Here is a 21,721-nt window from a genome sequence, read left to right as displayed (position 1 = left end):
TGATCCGAAGACAGCCAATCTGTACTGATGGATCCTGCTTATTGCTTTTCATGGAGAAAAGGAAACTTTTCCTACTCAAAGGCTCGGCGCGGGCCTGGGACCTTGGTGGTCTAACTCATTGCCAAAGTCCCGGAATTTGCAGGGTCCCAGGCAGAGTTCACTAGATGTTCTGTAGAACGAAAAGAGGAGAAATTACAAACCCAGGTCAAAAGCTTTCATAGGGGAAGGATGTGTTCAGGATGCCCTTAACCGGAAAGCCTTTTCCATGGGCCGCAACCAGGCATACATTTGTCCAGTAACCTCGGTGACTCTGCCTTTAAATGGGGACACTAAGGCCGGGAGGCAGAGGGAGGCGCCCCCGTGTGCCAGGGGCGGGGAGACCGGGGCGGGAAGGCGGCCAGGGCGCTGAGGCCGCAGAGAGCGGAGGTGGCAGCGGGCGGCCCGTTCCTTCCTGGCGGAACTCTGGCCCTGGGCCCCCTCCCCTTCCGCGGCTTCCCCTCCCCGCGCCACGGTGCTGCAGCGTGTGCGCTCTCTGCGCGCAGGCCACACCCGGGAGTCCTGCGGCCTCGGGCGCGAGTTGACGAACTGCGCCCGGAACCTTCCGGGAAGCCCGACCCGGCGCGGACGGTCCCGAGTGCGAGTGCCTGGGTCCGGGTGCCCTGCGCACAGCGGCGGAGAGCGAGTCCGGGCGAGGATTAGGACACTGCGCGTCCCTGAGTGCCGGCGCCGGCTCCTCCAGCTCCGCAAGTAGGTGCAATCCACGCTTTGCAGAACAGGGGGCCCGCGGCGTCTCCCTTGCCCGGGCTCGAGGCCTCGCTGCAGAAGTCCCGGCCCTTCCGTCTCGAAGCCCTCGGCCAGACTTAAACTTCCTCCTCCCGGAGACCGGGAGCCGGCGCCCGCGAGGTGCTCGCCGTTCTGCAGGGGTCTTGCGCTCTGCCTTCCGCCCTGTCCGCCCTCTCGTGGATCTCCGAGGCCCGGCCGCGCGGGTTTCGGGCTCTGGACTCGCCGCCGCCCCGCTGGACGCCCCGAGCCCACCCTTCGCTCCCGCACGGCGCGCGCAGAGCCGGGACCCGGCCGGCCCCCACCTCCACCCCGCCTCAGCCCCTCTGCCCTGCCGAGGGCCCAGGCATAGAACTGGGGGGGCCGAGGTGAGGCTGGGGAGAGCCCAGTCAGTTGGGGGAGACCCCAGAAAAGACTTCGTGGAGCAAAATTTAACCGAGGAGCCCCCTGGGTTTCAGGGCCGCTGGTTGGTCCCCCATGATTTGGTGTTTGGGGCTTGTGCATCAGGACTGGGGAAAGCGGCGAGGAGTTATAATAACGTATTTTACTGAAGTTTGGCCATGAGCCAGGATTTGTTCTCAGCCATTTACACTAACTCATATATTTATGCCCTCATTGCTACCCTATGAGGTAGTTACGGCTACACCCACCGTGCCCGCGAGGACACTGGCTGAGAGACTGGAGGAGTTCACATCTGAGCGCAGCATGAGACCAGCCCCTCCCAGAGGCCACGCCTCCCCCACTTCAGGAGCGAGGGTGGGGCCTTGGGCTCCGCTCAGGGTCCGTGCACTTGCACTTGTGGGAACCCCACTTCCTTCTTCTCAGGACCCACCCATCATCGCCTCCAAACAACCAGATAATCTCATTTTATCCTTTACTCCAACAGTCACCACAAGACCCCTGGACTCCAGGCTCTTTCTACTTTAAGTCAGAAAATTTTAACTTGGCTTTTTGAAATTGACGTCGGCAAGAATGGAAAAAGAAGCTGGTGACTCTTTAGGCAGCCGAATGAAAAACTTCCACAAAAGTAAAACAAGCTCAAGCAGCCCTTTATTAAAGTTGTAGAAAAGTAGCAAGTACAGCCCCTGTCTGTAGATCCTTAGCAGAGTTGATGCCTTGAAGCGATTGCGCACATGGTTACAACTAGTAAGGGACACAGGAAGTGATGAGTATATAAACTTGAAGGAAGGGGCAGATAGAGAAGGGGGAGGGCCCTGTGACTCCCAGTTCATTTTTGTTGCTTCGTGCTATGAAAGCCCTTGATCAGATCAGGCACTGAGTGCTTTTGTCTTTCTGCAGATGTTCACACTCCCTCAGAAGGACTCCGGGACACCTACCACCTCTCCGGGTTCAGTCTCCACACAGGTCCTGCACAGTAACCATGGGGATGGTCTGGAAAGAGAATGCTCCAGAAAACCAGGCCAGAAGCCACTGAAGCTCTATGGAGTGGGTGATCCCACCGCTATGTTCTCCTCCGACAGCCCCTACCTGTCCTCTAGAGGAAGCGTCATTAAATGGTTCTGGGATTCAGCAGAGGAGGGCTACAGGACCTACCACATGGATGAGTATGATGAGGATAAGAACCCCAGTGTGAGTGAAGGCCCCCTTCCCACTGGGATGCAAGAGAGCACGGGGGGTGGGAGGGGGCAGGTACCCCACCTTGACCAACAGGGCAGCACACAGCTTGCTATTGTCATGTTGGAGTTATGCCCCTCTGACTCCCAACGGGGTGTCTGATGTTGCTCAGAGAGGCCCCTGTATATTACCTGGATCAGAAAATGGCCCATTTATAATTAAGGGAACCTTGATTTGTGAGGGAGGGATTCAAGAACCATGGAGTGCTCTTACATGGATTCTGATCCACAGCCCATCGACTATCCAACTTTAGATCTGGGACAGAACTAGGGTTCAGGTTGCAACTGTTTCACTTTCGGGTTGTGTATTCTTGAGCTAATTACTTTGAACCTCAGTTCATCTCTATAATGGGATAGTAATACCTCCTCTATAGAACTGTCACAATTAAATGAGATCAGGTAAGTTACTAGCACAGTGCTTCCACATAGAGCATTCAATTAATGGTAGTTGCTATTATTATTAATGTTACCTGCCCCAATTATTAGAACTTATTACAAGTAATACCTTCAGAGGGTAGAGAGCTGTCATGAATAACCCTTTAATAATCTTTATTTGTTGCGCATGTACCAGGTGCTGGCACTGTTCTATATACCAGGGTTACAGCCGTGAACAAAAATAAATTTCCTGCCCTCATGGAGTTTATAGTCTAGTATGGGAGACAGACATAAATATATATAATGTGTTGGGATAAGTCTTGTAGGGAAAAATAAAGCAGGGTAATAGGATAGAGACTGGTGGGGTGGGCTGGGGATATTACTATTTTATGTGAGGTGGTCATAGAAGGTCACTTTAATATGGTGACATTGAAGCAGAGACCTGAAAAAAAGTGAGGGATTGTATTAGTTATCTCTTGCTGTGTAACAAAGGACTTCAGGTCTTAGCAGCTTAAAACAAACAGTTCACAGTTTCTGGAATTCAGGAATCCGGGTGGTGCTTCAGGCTAAAGATCTCCTGGGAAGTTGCAGTGAAGCTGGGGCTGTGGTCTCATTTGAAAGCTTGGTGGGGTGGGGGGATGATCCACTTCCAAGCTCACTCACATGGTTATTGGCAGGCCTTGGTTCCTCACCACGTGGTCTTCTCCATGGGGCTGACAGGGCCTCTTCTTGCGGTACATTGACCCTTGTTCCTGTTCCTGCCAGAGCACCAGTTTACTGTGTACATTCTTTCATCCTGTAAACTGAGGCTCTTGAGAGATACAGCGGTGTCTTGGGCATGTATCCAGCCTTCAGGGACTTCCCATCTAGTGGGGGAGATAAAGCCTGTACATCAGTCCCTGTGACCTGGGACAGAAACTGACTAGTGCCGTAAAGGGGGACAGATAAAGTGCTTTGGGATCCAGAAGAAGAAAAGATCCCTTGCAGGTGGGATTTTGAAGAAGGCTTCCTGGAGGAGATGGCATTTGCACAGAGCTTTAGAAATGGGAAGATAGGATCAGGGAGCCATGTGGAGGGCATGGCTTGAGCAAAGGCCAGGAGGGGTGGTGGGAAGGGCGGGATTGCAGAGAGCTTCACTTTGCTGCCTTGGTGCGCCCCCCGGGGCCTTCTGATGGCACCCTCTGCTGTGCTCACATGGCTCTGTACCTCTCACCTCCAGGGCATCATTAACTTGGGCACCAGTGAGAACAAACTCTGCTTTGACCTGCTGTCCAGGCGGGTAAGTCCCGGTGCACCTCTGGGTGGCATCCCCAGCTCCAAGGGGCCGTCTTCTCTGGGATTCCTTGGAATACTTCCCCCGGAGAGCCTGCTGCTTGCTTCAGCGGCCTCGGGGACCACTTTCTCTGCCATCTTGGGAGAGTCACTTCCCCACTGTGATCCTTCTTCTTCACTTCTTCTGGCTCTTTCCCTCCTCAGTTCCTCCTGCTGGCTGGGTCCCTGCTCTCAGGGGGAGATACTCGGTGATGTGTGGTCAGTATTTAACAACTGGCCCTGGGAGAAAGGGCCCCCTGAAAATTGGTAGCTTTTCTGATTCCCATAGTGTAAATGCCCCCACTGTGGCCGATATCAAGCTATTGCTGTGACATCACTGCATGCAGAGCTGGGAAGAGAGGTGCAGGGGCACCATCACGTGGTAGTCCCACCATGCAGACACCTGGACAGAAAGAACCTCCAGAGCACAGATGAGAGCAAAATGGGGTAACTTAGACAGGAGCAATGTTGTTTGAGTACTTTTTACCTTTGTTTTTACTTACATAATTTATATGTATAGTTTATATAATTTAATTTTTGAAAATGGTACAGTTTGCAAAATTCCTGAAATCAGATTTCTTTCTTTTATTTATTTTTTAAAATTGAAGTGTAATTGCTGTACAGTATTATACAAGTTACAGGTATACAGTAGAGTGATTCACAATTTTTAAAGGTTATATTCCATTTATAGTTATTATAAAATATTGACTATATTCCCCATGTTGTACAGTATATCCTTGTAGCTTATTTTATACCCAATAGTTTGGACCTCTTAATTCCCTACCCTTATATTGCCCCTCCCCCTTCCCTCTGCCTGCCAACTCACAGATAGAGAAAATAATCAGATTTCTTGAGCTGGTGTGAGCCATCTCTAGTAAACTGCTGGAACTATCTGATAAATGTGTCTCTCGAGGCCTAGGAGTTAGAGTTTGGAACTGTGGAGAGAAAGATACTTAACCCAAAGGAAAATATTTCCAAAGGGAAACATCTAAGCTGCAAGGGGAGAGGGGTGTAGGGAGTGGGCTTGAAAAGCCTGTTCTACCCAAAGCCAGCTCCCCACTCTAAGGCAGCTCAGCGCCATCCAGTAGAAATAAACTGTGAGCCACATATATAATTAAAAATTTTCTATTAAATAAGTACAAAGAAACTGGTAAAATTCATTTTCATCCTGTATTTTATTTAGCCCATTGTATCTACAATATGGCTATTTCAACATGTAATCAATATAAAAAATTATCAATGAGATAGTTTACATACTTCTTTCATATAAGTCTTCAGAATCCAGTGTCTCAATTCAGGAGAGCCACACATAAGAGCCACGTGTGGCCAGAGGCCTCTGTATTGGACAGTGCAGTGCTCAAGGACGAAGGAGAAATGGAAGAGGCTGGGGTTATAGACACGTGGCTCATTCCCTTTCTTCCTTTTGGTCCCACCGCCCAAAGCTTCTGCCTTTCCTTGACTTTGTGGGTGTGATGCCCTGGGAGTCACTAACCCAGCACCCAGGCAGGGTGGGGATGGTCTGGAAATGGCCACATTTTCCAAAGTGTGAGGTTGAGCTGAGCCTGCAGGAAGACAGTGGCCTGAGTCCCTCCATGACTTAGAGCCAAGACCGACGTAGGGCACCCAGTTCTGGGACCTCTTCTGTCACCCCGTTGGAGGAGCTGAGGGTGCGTGGTCTCCTATCGCTGCCTCTGCAAATCCACCCCTCTGGTTTTGTTGGGAGGAGGTGTTGTATAAAGAGCACTGGACTAGGAGTCAAAAATTCTGGTTTGTCTTAGCTTCGCCACTTGCCGGTGCTGTGATGTTGGCTGAGCCACCTGACTTTTTTTTTTTTTGATCGTGCCGTGCGGCTCGCGGGATCATAGTTCTTTGACCAGGGATTAAACCTGGGCCCCCTGCAGTGGAAGCGCACAGTCTTAACCACTGGACCACCAGGGAAGTCCCACACCTGACATTTTAAAGCCTCAGTTTCCTCATCTGCAAAATGGGCATAAGAATGCTGTCCCTGGGCTGCCCCTGTCTCAGTTCCTCTGATAAGCAGACCAAGCCCTTGGCTTTAGAAGCCCTGGTGCTGCGTGGATGCAGGTGGCAGGGCTGGCCCTCGCCATGAGTGCGTGTGGCCCTCAGCCCTGCTCTCCCATGTCTGTCCCCAGCTGAGTCAGAGCGACATGCTGCGGGTGGAGCCGTCCCTGCTGCAGTACCCTGACTGGAGGGGACATCTGTTGTAAGTAGCACCTGTAGGCCAGTGGTTCTCAACCCCAGGGTGGTTTCCTTCCCCAAGAGACATGTGGCAATGTCTGGAGACATTTTTGGTTGTCGTAACTGGGAGCGGGTTGCTCCTGGCTTTTCTTGGGTAGAGGCAAGGGAAGCCGCTAAACCTCCTACAGTGCCCAGTATGGGCCCCTCCACAGGAAAGAATGATCTGGCCCGAAACATCAATAGTGGCGGGTTGAGAAAGCCTGCCCTAGGCTGAGGGCCTAGTCCTGGAGAGCTGGCAGTCATGGGGTCTCCTGGAGCACCTGCAGGGAACTGGTGCCTCCTGCCCATCCCACCCCCGCTCAGCGGATCCCTGGCTTGGTTTCTCTTGAGTCTGAGGAGTGGAGAGGGCCTTCAGACCAGGAGCCTTGTCTCCAATTTCTCAGTAGCTTTAGAGGAGCCAGAATCAACTTAGGAGGAGATGGTTGGGGCCTTCTGCTGGTAAGATGGGAGATAGTAAGTAAAACTAATCAGAGTTTATATTTATTGAGCACTTGCTAGGGCCCAGATGCCGTCCTAAGGTTTTAGTGCTGGAGCTGGACTTGATTCCAAGCCAAGCATGTGCTCTTATAATAATTAGGATGGTGGCCTTAGAGTCCGACCACTGGGCTTGAGTGTGGACTCTGCCACTTACCAGCACGTAACCTAATTCCTTCAAGCCTCAGTTTTTTTGTCTGTAAAATGGGAATAATAATAATAGTAGTTGTGTCATAGGGGTTTTATGAAGAGTAATTGAGGAATATTCTCTAAATAACACCTGCATAAGGTAAATGCTTGTAAATATTAGCAATAACTATGATAATAGTTATTGTTATAATAATAATTATATTATCCTACATTATATTATATATTATATTTTTTATTATATTAATGTGCTATTATTACTATTACTATTAGCTAGATCTATATAGAGAGTGTTACTTTTTGATATTCCTGCAGTCTGCTGATTAGGTGGGGTCAGGTGTCCTAGAACTACTGGAATGGAAGTTTCGACGCATGCGGGTAGTGTTGGGACCGAGGAGGGAGGTGGGTACCAAGGAGTGGAGACAAATACTGATCATATTCCCATCGTGGGAAGCAGAGAAGGATAATGGCAGCTGCCTGAAGATTCACCAGAGGAGCTTTGGGATGGACTTGGGGTCAGAGCCCCTCTGACAAGCACTGCCCATCTGTCTGTCTGATCTCCAGCCTCCGGGAGGAAGTGGCCAGGTTCCTGTCTTTCTACTGCAGGAGCCCCGCACCCCTTAAACCAGAGAATGTGAGTAGCCCCCTCCCCTGCTCCTTCCTGCTCTTCTTCCCCCCTCCCCAACTTTTGGCTGGCCAGGGGTAAGGTAGGGTCACTTAGTTTTGATTTGGAATTAAGAAGGCCCCCTCCTTTCTTTCCCCTCATCCTAGATATTTACAGTTTGGGTATAATTTCTGCCCCGCTTTGTTCTGTGGCCCCTCTTTGCCTCCACACCTTTGGGCGGGACTCTCTGAGTGACCAGCTCCCTCTTCCTTGCTCAGTTGATCTAGAACAGGGTCCCCACGAATAAGCCACACAAATGGACTTGGCTGTTAGTCAGGAGGGCCCTGCGGGTATGACCTGGCCCTCCCCCTGTGCCCTCCTGGGTTAGAGGCTGCAGGCCCTTGCACCCTCCTGGGACAGATTCATCTTTGTCCCATGGATGTGTCACCTTCAGGTGGTGGTTCTGAATGGCTGTGCCTCTCTCTTCTCCGCTCTGGCCACGGTACTGTGTGAGGTGGGGGGTAAGTAGACTGCAGCCCATTCAGTACCGGGGGCTGCCCTGTGCCTGCAGTGTCCCTGGCTGTCTGTCCTCGAGGCCTGCATCAGGGTGCTTTTGCCATAATAGACTGTTAGACCACAGGGGGCTTAACTAAGTGGCCTGACAAGACACCAGGGGTTGGCAGTTCCAGGGGAAGTCAAGGTGATGCCAGGGTTCTGGGCCATTTCTCTGTGACGACCTCACGTGACAGCATGTCCTAAAGCAGGAAGAGAAGGAAGCTGTGCTGTGCCCATCTCTTTTTTACTGGGAGGGAGGAAATGGGGCTACTCTTTCCTGGAAGAGTCCCCGCAGGGCTCCCCTTGCATCGTTCTGGCCAGGACGGACTCACAAACCCATTTCCAAAGCAGTCCCTGGCGAAGGGGAAGAGAACCCTGGTTGGCTTAAACCAAACTTGCTTCATCCCCCAGGGCTGAGGGAAGGTGCACCTTCCTTGGACTTATTGCTGGTCATAGCTGAAAAATCTGGTGCTCTCTTAGCAAGGAAGAAAATTGGAATGGCTGTTGAGTATCTAGCCAGCAGTGCTTGCTGCAAGAGCCATGGTCAAATCAAGGACCTGTTGACCATAGTCATGGTCAGGGGCTGTTGGTTGCCAGGAGCAGAGACCCACTCATATTAGCTTAATTAATAATCATAATTTAGTAACATTTATTGACCACATACTACATTTCAGGCGCTGGCCTAAGGCTAGGCATAGCCTGTCCTTTAATCCTCACTCTAATCCCGATGAGGTAGGTTCTGTGCTTATTCCCATTTAACAGATGAGGAGATTAAGGCCCAGGGGGTTAAGTTACTTGTTAAAATAACACAGAAAGACGTAATAACCAAGTTTTGAACCCTGAAAGGAAGATTCATCACAAAGATGTAATAGGCAATTTCCTACCCGTTCTAGAACCATCAAGAGTAGAATCAGCGTCACACTCTCTGTCTCTCACTGGGGTGTGCAGTCCCCCTCACCCACTTCTTATGCAGGCCTCTCTCTGGACCTTCCTCAACTCTGTTTGGCCCAGGTTGTTGGCTCAGCTCTGACTCCACATGACCTTCGCATTCAAGTGCATGTTCTCATCTCACAAGGATCTGTGCTTCTTGGAGCAAAGTCCTGAGACCGAGGGAACGTGATGGGTGTCTGGCCAGCCAGTTCATTGGCTCCTGGGGTCACTTGTCTACCTCTGGCCCAATGCCTGTGGCCGGGGGTGGGAACATGTGGGGCAAAGTCTGCCCCTTCCAGAGATGCGAGGCGGGGGTGGGGTTGTGCTGAAGGGAAAGCTGGGACGGGGGCAGCTTGACTGATGCACCCTCTTCAGAGCTGGAGGAGCACCTTTACCTCTGCCTTAGAGCGGACCTTGGGCGTCATCTCATCAACCCCTGTGTCCACAGCGGGACTCTTCTGCATGACACCCCCTCCCCACCGAGCGGTGTCAGCCTTTGGCTTCAGTGCCCCCAGCGGGGGAGCATTCACTCCTCCAGATGCAGCACATTCTGTCTCTGGGCAGTTCTATGTATTGTCAAGTTTTCCCATTTGTCACACCCAGATCATCACCCTGCAGCTTCGACTCCTGTTCCAAGTCTGTACTTGCAGTAACCCAGCATGTCGTGTGCTTCCGAGGGATCTAAGCTTCAGTTTCCTCTTCAGTAAAGTGAGGATAATAATAGGACTTACTCCACAGAGTGATTGTGAGGATCAAACGAGATTAAAAAATAAATATTTAGCACAGATCCCCATACATATTAAGTGCCCGATAAATGGTAGCTACTAATTATTAGAAAAGGGACTGATCTCAGTGGATCCCAGCTTTAGAAAGAGTTTGGGGAATTGAGAGAGGGAGCGTGTTCCCCAGATGTTCCCCAAGCACACTGAAGGCTTGGAGAGGCGTGGGGTCAGTGGATGGGGGTCTGGGTGTTCCGGCCAGAGGGTGACGGGCCCTGGCCCACTCCTGCCCCCAGAGGCTTTCCTGATCCCTGCCCCTTACTACGGAGCCATCACGCAGCATGTGTATCTCTATGGCAACGTCCGACTGGTCTGTGTCTATCTGGACAGTGAGGTAAGAGTTCCTGGGACCCAAGGTTGGACCTGGGCCTTCCTGTAGGCCGAGATGTTCCTCTGTCTGAATTTGAGGGTAGACATGAGAGGAAGTCCATGCCGAGGCCTCTGGGGTTATGGCTGAAAGGAGAGTGGAGCCTTCTGTTGGCCATGGCTGCCCTTGCCTAGGTGCCCTGGGGACACCCGATCTTCCACCTATGAGATCCCTGGGGTCGATGCAAAAGCCAAGGGCAGCCCAGGGAGACCACACCAGAATGGTGGGGTGAGAACGGGGCAGAGCAGACCTCAACATGGAAGCCCACGCACCCCAATCAGTGGACCTCAGGGGGCTCTTCCCCAAACCTAAGAGCCGTGAGGGTGTCCCTGATGTGATGGGGTGGGTGGCATTGAGAGGGGAGTGAACCCCTGTGTTTTTCTGAGATTGTTCTAAGAGGAGGCTGGAGGTGACAGGGATAGGAGAGGCCCCAGAGTCCAGGTCTCGGGGGGAGGGTCACTGAATTTGGCTGGTGGCTTTTGTGGATCTTCTTCCAGGTCGCTGGGCTGGAGACACGCCCCTTCCAGCTCACAGTGGAGAAGCTCGAGATGGCGCTGGAAGGAGCTATTTCTGAGGTCTGGGGATCAAATTAAACCCAAGGCTGGAAGTGGGTGTGCCTGAGCAGGGCATGGACCCCCTTCCTGTGGCTGATCTCCTGGGAGTAGTGGTGGCACTCCGTGATGGGGACGGGGGGTAGGGTGGTAGCATGGAACCGTTCTGGGGGTCAAGCGGGAGCCTGCCCATGGAGGGCTTCCTGCTAGAGAAAGACTCTGAGACTCTCAGTGTACAAAGAATCAACTAGAGGGCTTGATTAAAAATACTACCCCCCACTTCTCCCGATTCTGGCTCAGCAGGTCAAGCATGGAGCTTAGAAGTCTGTGGTTCAGCAGTCTCTCTGGTGATTTGGGGAGGTGGTCCCCCTCACTCTGAGGGGATCTGAGGCCTCCCGAAGAAAGGCATAGACCAGCAGCCCTCCAGTGGTTCCTGTCCAGTCCACTTTTCAGAAATCTATCAATCTGTTTTTTTTTTTAACCTTGGTCATAAAATCCATATATGCCCACTGTGGGAATTTTAAAAGCACAAACCGCCACCCATAATTCTACCAACGAAGGCAACTTCTACTGGCGTTTGGGCATATTTCTCTCTGAGCTTTGTTCTCTGCATTTATTCTCTTTTATAGCTGATGCGATGCTGCAGATATAATTCTTTGCCCTTATTCGTTTCGTGTTGGGTGGTGAACACATTTCCCTGGGATCCTGCCCAGTGGGACCGTGGGGCCTTGGGGAGGAGCTGAGGGTCTCCTGTCCCACTGATGGTTTCAGGGTGTGAAGGTCAAAGGCCTCATCCTCATCAACCCCCAGAACCCTCTGGGTGATGTCTATTCCCCAGGAGAGCTGCAGGAGTACCTGAAGTTTGCCAAGAGGTGAGGCACCCCACGCTCACCCCGTAAAGCGTGTGACGGATCAGGGTTCTGATGTGAGCTTTGGTGGAGGTCCTGCTACCCTCTTTGCCCCACTGTGGGTTTCTACCTGCTTTGGCCCTCCCTGGCAGTGGAGTCAGGGGGTAGGGGTTGGTGGGATGCTAGTTCTCTCTCTCTTTTTATAACAGCAGCTGCCATTTATTGCCCGCTCTAGGGGCCAGGCCCCCTGCTAAGCACCCTACATGCTCTAGCTCATGTAATCCTCCCAATGACCCTATTAGGTACAGATACTGTCATTATCCCATTTACTGAGGCTTAGAGTGAGGGGTGGAGCCAGCCGTGAATCTGGGTCTGTCTGTGCTTAACTGTCCTGCACTTAACTGTGGCCCTCAGTGGAGGTGCCCGAGGGCTCCGCCTCCCCCGTCCCCCGACATTGCTTCAGAATCCCCGCTGTCATCTGCTTTGTGTGTGCACGGCTTCTTGTTTGTTTGAAAGAAATAGACAAAAGAAGGGTGTTCCTGGAAAAAACAAGTTTGGTAACCCTGGGCTAGACCGTGGTCCTTCTGGATTTCTGATTCACTGCCATCCCACCCTGGGGGATGCATTTGGCCTCCCAACCAAGCTCTCTCCTCCCCGCGACCTGCCCTCCAGGCATGAGCTGCACGTGATGGTGGATGAGGTCTACATGCTGTCCGTGTTTGAGGAGTCGGTTGGGTACCACAGTGTCCTGAGCCTGGAAAGGTGAGCTGACTCTGCCAGTCCCGCGCCCCTCCTCCCACCCAGGACAGTTTCCTCTTCCTTCCAGCTAATCCTACTGTCCTCAGGTCCCCTAACGAGAAGAAGGGAGGCTGGGCCAATCAGTGGTTTCAAATTGTTCTGTGGTGGTTCTGAAAGCTCCAAGGAGTGGTCTTAGGATTCCTTGACGGAAGGCTGGGAGGGTGGGAAATGGGCCTCCTCTGCTGTTTCCTTCATCCCCAGAGTGGCTCCATTTCATTCATTCACTCATTCATTCAGCAAATACTTCTGGGGCCCCCTGCATGTGCCAAACCCTTCCAGCTATCAGAGCTTTTTCATTAGATTTCGTTTGAGTCAAGAATGTGTGGCCAGACCACCTTTGGAAACAGTTGGATCGGATCATCTGTAAAGTCTACACATCTGGCATTTAGGGATTCTGACAGTTCCTGATATTCGTTCAGATCTTTCAGCCCTGCTGAGTCCTTTTGTTACCGGAAGGGGGACCCCTTCCAGGGCCTGAGAGTGGGCTCTTGTCCAACACTCCAAAATGAATTGTCTGAGGAGACACACATACTGACAAAGCAAGAGACTTTATTGGGAAGGGATACCTGGGTGGAGAGCAGGAGGGCAAGGGAACCCTGGAGAACTGCTCTCCCACGTGGCTCACAGTCTCAGGTTTTAAGGGGATGGGGTTAGCTTTCCAGGTTGTCTCTGGTCCATCATCTTGCTTGTGTCCATACTTGGTCCAATTCAAGGCCCTTCCTGGCGGTGTGCGCATCTCTCAGTCAAGATGGTTTCCCGTGCGAGGGTTTCTGGGAGGTTAGTAGAACATATCCTCCCTCCTTTTGGCCCCTCCTAAAGTCTTGCGGCTGGCGGTAGCTTGTCAGCTCCATATTCCTTAGCAGGGCCTCTTGTTGTGAAATAACTCATGCAAGTGTTGATTATCCTGCCTGGCCAGGGTGGGTGGTTCCCGAACACTTTCCTTTGCTCTGCTCAACCAGTCCTCACACAGCTCTGCCAGGTGGATGGCACGTAGGTTGTTCCTCCCCTTTGCTTATGGATTAGGAGAGTGAGACTCAGAGACATAGGGATTTGTCACTTCCTGTGGGCCAGACACTATGCTGTGCTGGAGATGCATCAGTGAACAAGAAAGATATAGACCCTTCTTATGTGGAACTTGTCTTTCTAGCTGGAAAAAAAAATCAAAAAAAAAAAAACCCCAAAACTTTTAGCAACTAGATACACAGCTAATCATTTGATTATTGAAAAGCAGACGTCTGGAGAGCCAACAGAGGATCTGCTTGGGGTACCCAATTGGCCTGGTCTTCTGGGAGGGGGTCAGAGAAGGTCTGCTTGAGGAAGTGATGCTTGAACTATGCTCTACATCAGGGGCTGGCAAATATTTTTGGATCAGATGGCAAATATGTTAAGCTTTACAGGTCATGTGGTCACTCACTAGCTCTGCCATTGTAGCATGAAATAAGCCATGGGCACTACGCAGGTGGGAGAGCGTGGCTGTGCCGCATAGAGGTTCGTTTACAAGAACAGGCAGAGGGCTGTAGTTGGCTAACCCCTGCTCTCAAGGATATATAGGAATTGGTGATTCAAGAGATGAAACCAGATTCATCCGTCTCCTCATTTCTTCAACCAAACATGTGAACTCCCATGGGTCTGCATTGCCTCCGTTCCCACCCTGTGCTCTCCGCAGGCTGCCTGACCCCCAGAGGACCCATGTGATGTGGGCGACCAGCAAGGTGGGTTCCTGGCTGGACTTGGGGGTGTCGGGGAGGTGAGAGAGCAGAGAGGTGGGTGGAACCGGCTTCCTCTGGGAGGGCTGGCCACCTCCCACAGTGCCTTTCTCCTTCAGGACTTCGGGATGTCTGGGCTCCGCTTTGGCACGCTGTACACAGAAAACCAGAACGTGGCCGCTGCGGTGTCCTCCCTCTGCCGCTATCATGGCCTCAGTGGCTTGGTCCAGTATCAGATGGCACAGCTGCTCCGGGACCGTGGTGACTGCCTGGGCCTGGCCACCTGAGGATGGGGGAGGGTTGTAGTCAGACTGGGACTGGCCAGGGGTCATGGGTGCTTCTCCCGTGAGATGAATTTAGGGTGGTGTTTGAGAGTGCCAGCTCTGAGCCCCAACTATGTTCATATCCTACTCGGTCACGTCCCGGCTAGGTGGTCTATTCCTTCACCTCCCTGAGCCTCAGTTTCCTCTTCTGCAAAACAGGAATCATAATGGTACCTGTCTTGTAGGGTTGGTGTAATTTGTCATTCAATTAGAATAGCACCTGGCATACAATAGGCACTTCATCAATATGAACTCATTATTATTAGCTGTGAGCACTTGAAAAAGAGCAGAAGCTACTAAGGGAAGATTGTTATAATGGAAGCGTCTCTTTCTGTGCAGGTCTGTGCTGTTCCTGGGTTCCGATAGTGAGTTTAGATAACAAATGTTACCTGTAATTGCCGCCATTCTTTGAGCCCTGCAAGATGCTCTCAATCTCATCTGTCCCTCCCCAGAATCCTAGGAAGCAGGTGTTCCTGCATTTTCCCCATTATTTTATAGATGAGGAAAATCAGAACCGGGTACTACACACCTGCTATAATAGCTAAATTTTAAAAGATCGTGATAGTATCCTGTGTTCCTGAGGACGTAGAGCAGCTGGAACTCTCACACTGCCAGTGGGAATGTTAAGATGGAACAGCCACCTTGGAAAACAACTGAGCAGTTGCTTATAAAATTCAACACACACTTACCAAATGGCCCAGAAATCCTACTCCTAGATATTTGCCCTTATGGTCACACAGAAACCTCTCCATGAATGTTTATAGCTGCTTTATTCATAATCACCCCAAACTGCAAACAACCAAAATGTCCTTCCACAAATGAATGGAGAAACAGACTGTGGTTCACCCACACACTGGAATACTACAGTGCCATAAAATCCATGAGGACCCAGACCCATCTCAAAGGCATTGTGCTGAGTGAAAGAAACCAGTCTCAAAGATTACATTACTGTATGATTCTACTTATGTGACATTCTGGAAAAGGCAAAACTACAGTGATGGAGAACAGACCAGCGATTGCAGGGAAGGGGGTGTTGTGACTTCAAACAGATAGCACAGGGGAGTTCTTTGGGGTGAGGGAACCATTCAGTATCCTGCCTGTCATGGGGGTTACACAAATCTATGCATGTGTTAAAATTCATCGAACTGGACAGTAAAAACAAAGGTCAGTTAAAACAATGGGGATCAAGGAGGTGAAGTTGCCCAAGGCCTCACGCCTAGTCAGTGGCCACACTGTGATCTGAGCTTCCACCTGGGTGACTCAGAAGTGTCACTATGTAAGTGGGGACACCTCTGGTGAGGGTCTGAGTCCTGAGGGACTTTGTGTCCGGGCTCCTGAGAATGGCATGCAGGCCCTGGAGCCCTCAGGGCCAAGTATCTGGATTTAAGGTGCTTTTCACTGAATATTCCCATTGCCCCCAATCAACCAGCTACAGGAGGGGCTCACCCAGTTTTGGCAGCTCATGGCCTTTTTCTTATCAGCATTTAGACTCTCAGGACAGAGCGGAGGGTTGATGGCGAGGTTTATCTTCTGGCTTCTCTTTCACCCAAACAGACTGGATCAACCAAGTGTACCTGCCGGAAAACCATGCCCGGCTCAAGGCTGCTCACGTCTATGTCTCGGAAGAGCTCCGGGCCCTGGGGATCCCCTTCGTGAGCCGTGGGGCCGGCTTCTTCATCTGGGTCGACTTGAGGAAGGTAATGCAGGTGGAAATGCAGGTGGTGGGGGCAGTGTTAAAGCTCCCTCCAGCAGGCAAGGGCAGGGGGTCTCATTCTGCATCCTGAGCGCCTTTCACCCTCCCAGTACCTGCCCGCGGCCACCTTTGAGGAGGAGATGCTGCTCTGGCGCCGCTTTTTGGATAACAAGGTGCTGCTGTCCTGTGGCCAAGCCTTCGAGTGCAAAGAGCCTGGCTGGTTCCGCTTGGTTTTCTCTGACAAGACCCACCGGCTTCGCCTGGGTAAGCGGTCCACCTCCTAACTGCATCCTTCATTCTGCCCTCCCTCTTCTGGCCTCACCTGTGGCCCCAGCAGCCAGAGCTTGCTCGTGTCCACCCACCCAGCATCAGTGCTGACCCTCACTTCCCCTTCTCACATCCCAGGGATGCAGAGGGTCCGGCGGGTGCTTGAGGGCAAATCCCAGGCGGCAGAAGACGCCCCTTCCTGCTAGACCTAGGAGCTGAGGGGTCCGCACAGGTGAGCTGGTCGCTGTCTTGTGGCCACGGGGCCTGGCAGCCACTGTGAAGACTGATGGTGGATGAGCCGTTTGCCAGGCAGATACCCTTCTTGGCCTTGCCCTTGAAGAAGAACTGCTCCTTGCTCTCCCGGTGGCAGCGAGACACGCCTTAAGTCGTGGTCCATTCCCCTCCTCGGCTATTAAACAAAACCGGGAAAAACTAGAAGCCTCTGCTGTGAGTCATTTACGGAAGAGAGGAGGAGTCGTGACTGCTTCTCACCACAGCCCTCAGCCCCCCAGGCATGAAAACAAACAACCTGCACCTGCTTTTGTTGGTGCCTTCCTTCTTCTGTCTTTGTTGCTAGGGAAACAAGTCAAAGGAGCAACACACGTAAGAAAGCGTTTGCCCCCAAAAGAAAAAAAGAGTGATCATTTCTACAAGGAGAAAGGACTTAATTCTGTATGTTCAGATTACCCTCCCTGTACATAGGATGTGTGGGCCTACAGCACACCTGGGACCTGAGACCTGGGACATGGGACCAGCCCCCACGTGGGACGAGGTGAACGGGTCCCCGGCAGGAGTCAGGAGGGGCGACTCTGTCTCCGGAATGCTCTTCTTCCTGGGAAGGAGCTGCCTTTACTGCTGATCTCAAACCAGAGCGACCTAGCCGTGACTGTGCTGGGAGATGATGGGGCCCTGAACGGAAGGCTGCAATGGGGACAAGCTCTGACCCAGGCTGGCCTTTCCACCTTAAGCATGAAAGGGCTGCTCACCCCTTCCCCAGGGGTGCTTTAGTTCAGAGCCCAAAGGAGCTTTCTGAACCAGCCTTAAAACTGTGGGCTGAGGACCCTTCTCAGGTGCCGACGCTCCTGTTTGGAAAAGCTATCTCTTTCCTCGTTCTTCTCTTTAGAGCATGTTGGTGAAATCAGCGTTTACTTTCTGTAAACCATGCTCTGTGGGTCAGGATTTGTCTTCCTCTTTCTGCCTTTCATCCATTCCTCCTTCCTCCCTGTCTTTTCTTGAATACCTTGTACACCGTGGACACTGTGCGGGTAATTTACATGCAACATTTCTAACTCCAACCACCGTGGGAAGCTGGCATTATTAGCCCTCATTTTAGAGATGAGGAAACTGAGTCTCAAACAGATGCAATGATGTTTCTGAAGTTACATAGCTAAAAAGTATCAGGGCCAGGATTCAAGTTCAGGTTGGTTTGGTTCACAATCTTTCCACTCCGCCAAACCACAGTCCCGAAGGATTCTTTGACTTTTCCAGACCTGAGAACCAGGCTTCATGCTGTCATCGTTTCACCTTTCATTATTTTTCAATATCATTGGCTAAGTAGCACTCGTTTCTACTCCCACTTCCAGGATACGTTGATGCCAGGATTTGCTTTACTGGAATGCCTGCCGCTTTTCCGGAGGTCAGAACAGAATGGCCACGTTGAGGGCCCTACACGTCCTCTCTAGAGACCTTTGTTGTGACGCTGCCACTGTTGTAGAGGGTCCACTGTGAAGGATCCATGTGATGAATTCCCTTTAGAATTTTCAGAAGGATGACTCCTAGCTCTCCCTTAGAGGGAATCCAAGCAGGTTTCCTAACAGAGGCCGACTAAACTAGGAATCTGGATCTGAACTGAGCTCATTGGTTTGAGTAGAGCTGGCTTGTGCTCTGCTGAATGGCTGTGTTCCATATGTCTCCCTTTCTGGAGCGTGGACTGGACACATCCTACACCCACCTCACATCTTCTCTGCTCACCTTTCTGCTCTGCCAGTTACTACAGTCATCAGATTTTGTGTTCTCTCCTTCTCTTTTCCTCTTTGTGGCTTCATTTTCAGACATGCTCCATTCAGATGGTGGCAAGATGGCTTCCAGGCAGCTCCAGGTTACATGGTCCCTGTAGCAGACACCTACAGGGTATTAGCAGGATAGACACCCTTTCTTCCTCAGCATTCATTTCTCTCCTGCCATAGGAGGCCAGCAGGCCTTACCTCAATCATCTGCCCATCCAGGGGAACCCAGGTTCTATTCATCTGTCCACTCTGCCATCCTTAGTGGGTTGGCTTTTCCCCTTCAAGCTTATTTCCTCATTGTCTCAATATGGCTACAGAAGCTCCAAACATCACCTCCTCACCAACCACATCCAGACACAGAAAAGAGAGTATGTTTTTCTTTTGCCTCCTATTCATTTTATTTCATTCATTTAAAAAATATTTGTTTAAGCCTCAGATTTGTAGGAGTTCTTTATATGTCTGGAAATGAGTATTTATTTTGCCAGATGCTCTTCATTTATTAACATTCACTTTATCATTTCCTTTATTCTCCTCCTGAACATGGAAATGACCTTAGAACATTTAACTCTCACTCCTTTATTTTCATCTCCTGCCATATTGTTGACTAGTATTTTAGTTAATGCCTCTTTGTTGTTGTTGTAGTTGTTGTTTTCTTCCTCTGGAAATTGTGCTTTGAAAAGTCATGACAACCCCAGTTTGGTCAAAGACCTGGTCAAATAGAACCTCCAGTTCTGATGTGAACATTTCTAACAACAGTTCTAAGGCTTCAAGACTCAACAGGATATTTAATGTTTGACACCATGTTTTCTCAGACTCCATCACCCTAAGTCAAAATGTAGGGCATTTGTTTTCCCATAAAGAGTCTGAAAAAGAGTTCAAAAGAAACTGAGAGTAGTAGTTGCCTATGGGGTAGGGAAACTGGGAGGATGGGAAACAAGGACAGGAGTGAGAATTTTTACTCTTTCTTTCACTTTTTTGTTTCTCCTGGGTTTGTTTTAATGTTTTTTGTTTTTAAAACCACACGAAAGCTGTATACGGTAAAAAAAGAAATAAATTGAAAAATTCTATTTAGGGAAAGTACCTAGGAGAGTTACAGATACCATCTAGGTTTAGTACTGGTCTCAGATGTCTTTTGAGCTTCTGCTAAAACACTGCATTCAATTAATTTTTAAAAACTGAAGTAAAGTTTACCTACAGTGAATTGGGCAGATCTTAACTGTAAGATTCAATGTCCTTGACATATATATACATCTGTGTAACTAATATCCTATCCCCATCATGATGTGGAACAGTTCCATTACTGCAGAAAGTTCCTTCAAGCTCTTATGTAAGTCTCCCAATCTCCTACAGGCAACCACCACTCTGATTTCTAGCTCCATGCATAAAATTTCCCAAAGGCATCATATAGCTGTTCACTTCTGTGTCTGGGTTATTTTGCTCAGCTTCATGTTTTAGGGTTCATTTACATTTACATTTACACGTGTCAGTACTACATTCATTTCTTTTCTCTCTATGTAATAATATCCCCTTTTCACTCCTAATAGTGGTAACTTTTGCTCTCTCTACTTTTCTTTTTGTCATGAACAGTCTTGTATTGGTTTTATCAATTTTACTAGTTTTTCGCAATGAACTATTACTTTTGTTAATTCTTTCTATTGTATTTTTGTTTTCTAATTTGTTAATTTCTTTTTTTAGGTGTTTATATGAGTACATGGGACCTATAATTTTTGTATAAAGGGAAAATCATTATTTTTTGCTCCTTTCTTCTGCCATTACTTTTTCCCCCTCGCCTGCCAAAGCTATTGTTATTCCCTAATTTAAAGAAAAAGTACAAAATATGTGCACCTTACTGTACATAAATTTTATCTCATAGGAAAAAAGGAACTGCAAAATATTGATCTCTAGTTAATGATATGCATTCAATAAAATATTCAGATGTAACTGCTGATATCTGCAACTTATTTTGAAATGTAGCAAAAAAAATGATGGATCAGCAAATGGATAGACAGACATGTGACGATATTGTAAAATATTAATTGCATAATATAGACAGTAGATATATGGGTATTTGCTGCAAAATTCTTTCCATTTTTTTTTTCTTTTTACCTTTCACGCCCTTCACCCATTTCTTCCACCTCTGGCAACTACCATCCTCTTCTCTGTGTCTATAAGCCAGGTTTTTTGTGTGTTTGTTTTGTTTTTTAGATTCCACATGTAAGAAAGATCATATGGTATTTGTATTTCTCTTATTTCACTTAGCAAAATGCCCTCGAGGTCCACCCATGTTGTCACAAATGGCAGGATTTCCTTCTTTTCATGGCTGAATAATATTCCATTCATCTGTCTATAGATACTTAGGTTGTTTCCATACCTTGACTAGTGTGAATAATGCTGCAGTGAACATGGGGGTGATGGCTAGTTTTTAACCTCCAAATTTGTTGTTTTTATTTTTATAGTTTTATCCAGCCAGTATTTGTTTTGATTTACCTATGAGTTTATCCATTTCATTACTTCTTTACGTCATCTCAGTACTTTCTTCTGGTTTTAATATTCTTTTTCCTGAAATACATCTCTTAAGAAATTCTGTTAGGGTTTACTGATGGTAAATTCTTTCTATCAGTGTTTGTCTGAAAATGTGTTTCTTTCGTATTCTTGAAGGATGGTTTCACTAGGTATACAATTGAAATTGACTGCTAGCTTCTTTTGGCACTTTTACCAGTATCTTATGACTTCTGGTTTTTGTTTTTGTTGAGAAGCCCACTGTTAGTCTTATTGTCCATCCATTACAGGTGATCATCTCTGTCCAATAATGGAAGATTCTTAGCGACTGTATCCTTGGAAACTGCTTCTACTGCATTTTCTCTGTTCCCTGCTTCTGGATACATCCTGGGTTTTCTTCCTTTATTCTCCCTCTCTTTCAACCTCCCTGTCCTATATTCCATCTCCTTGTTTTTTCTTGAATCTGCATTCTGGGTTATTTATTCAGATCTATATCTCAGTTTATTAATTGTATCTAATCTATGGTTTAACTTATGCATTGAATTTTTAATCTCAATTTTTATATTTAGGACTTTTTCAATCTCTTCCGTCTTTGGGGAAAAAAAACCCATCTTGTTTCTTTCTAATATTTACAGTTCCATCTTTTAAGTCTTTGAGCACCAGAAACTTACTTATTTTATATCTATTTCTCATTATCCAGTTATCTGTAGTTTCTGCAGGTTAAATTTCTGCTGTTTGTAGTTTCTGCTGACTGGTTTATTCTTCATGTGCTCTGTAATTCCAGATTGTGAGCTTATGTTTGTCAGAATCCTGGG

General features: G+C 49.1%; 1 protein-coding gene across 1 annotated transcript; it reads left to right on the top strand.

Moving 5' to 3' along the window:
- Window positions 1-387: 387 nt before the first annotated feature.
- ACCS (1-aminocyclopropane-1-carboxylate synthase homolog (inactive)) lies at window positions 388-20,357 on the top strand. The gene is made up of 15 exons (XM_060103160.1): window positions 388-747; window positions 2,080-2,370; window positions 4,009-4,068; window positions 6,254-6,324; window positions 7,545-7,614; window positions 8,039-8,105; window positions 10,085-10,182; window positions 10,713-10,790; window positions 11,538-11,638; window positions 12,287-12,376; window positions 14,079-14,124; window positions 14,238-14,379; window positions 15,996-16,138; window positions 16,245-16,398; window positions 16,540-20,357. Exons 2-15 carry the CDS (start codon window positions 2,080-2,082, stop codon window positions 16,605-16,607), a joined length of 1,479 nt encoding a protein of 492 aa, XP_059959143.1. The 5' UTR covers window positions 388-747; the 3' UTR covers window positions 16,608-20,357.
- Window positions 20,358-21,721: the final 1,364 nt, after the last annotated feature.

Source organism: Mesoplodon densirostris, chromosome 7 (genome assembly GCF_025265405.1).
Source record: "Mesoplodon densirostris isolate mMesDen1 chromosome 7, mMesDen1 primary haplotype, whole genome shotgun sequence".
Taxonomy (NCBI): domain Eukaryota; kingdom Metazoa; phylum Chordata; class Mammalia; order Artiodactyla; family Ziphiidae; genus Mesoplodon; species Mesoplodon densirostris.
The sequence above is the reverse complement of the archived record's forward strand: the minus strand, read 5'-3'. Positions and strand labels throughout refer to the sequence as shown.

Coding starts and splice junctions, on each gene's coding strand:
- ACCS (XM_060103160.1), top strand. CDS start 2,080: ATGTTCACACTCCCTCAGAAGGACTCCGGGACACCTACCACCTCTCCG. Junction 10,183..10,712: donor GTGTCTATCTGGACAGTGAG/GTAAGAGTTCCT, acceptor ATCTTCTTCCAG/GTCGCTGGGCTGGAGACACG. Junction 16,399..16,539: donor GACCCACCGGCTTCGCCTGG/GTAAGCGGTCCA, acceptor CTCACATCCCAG/GGATGCAGAGGGTCCGGCGG.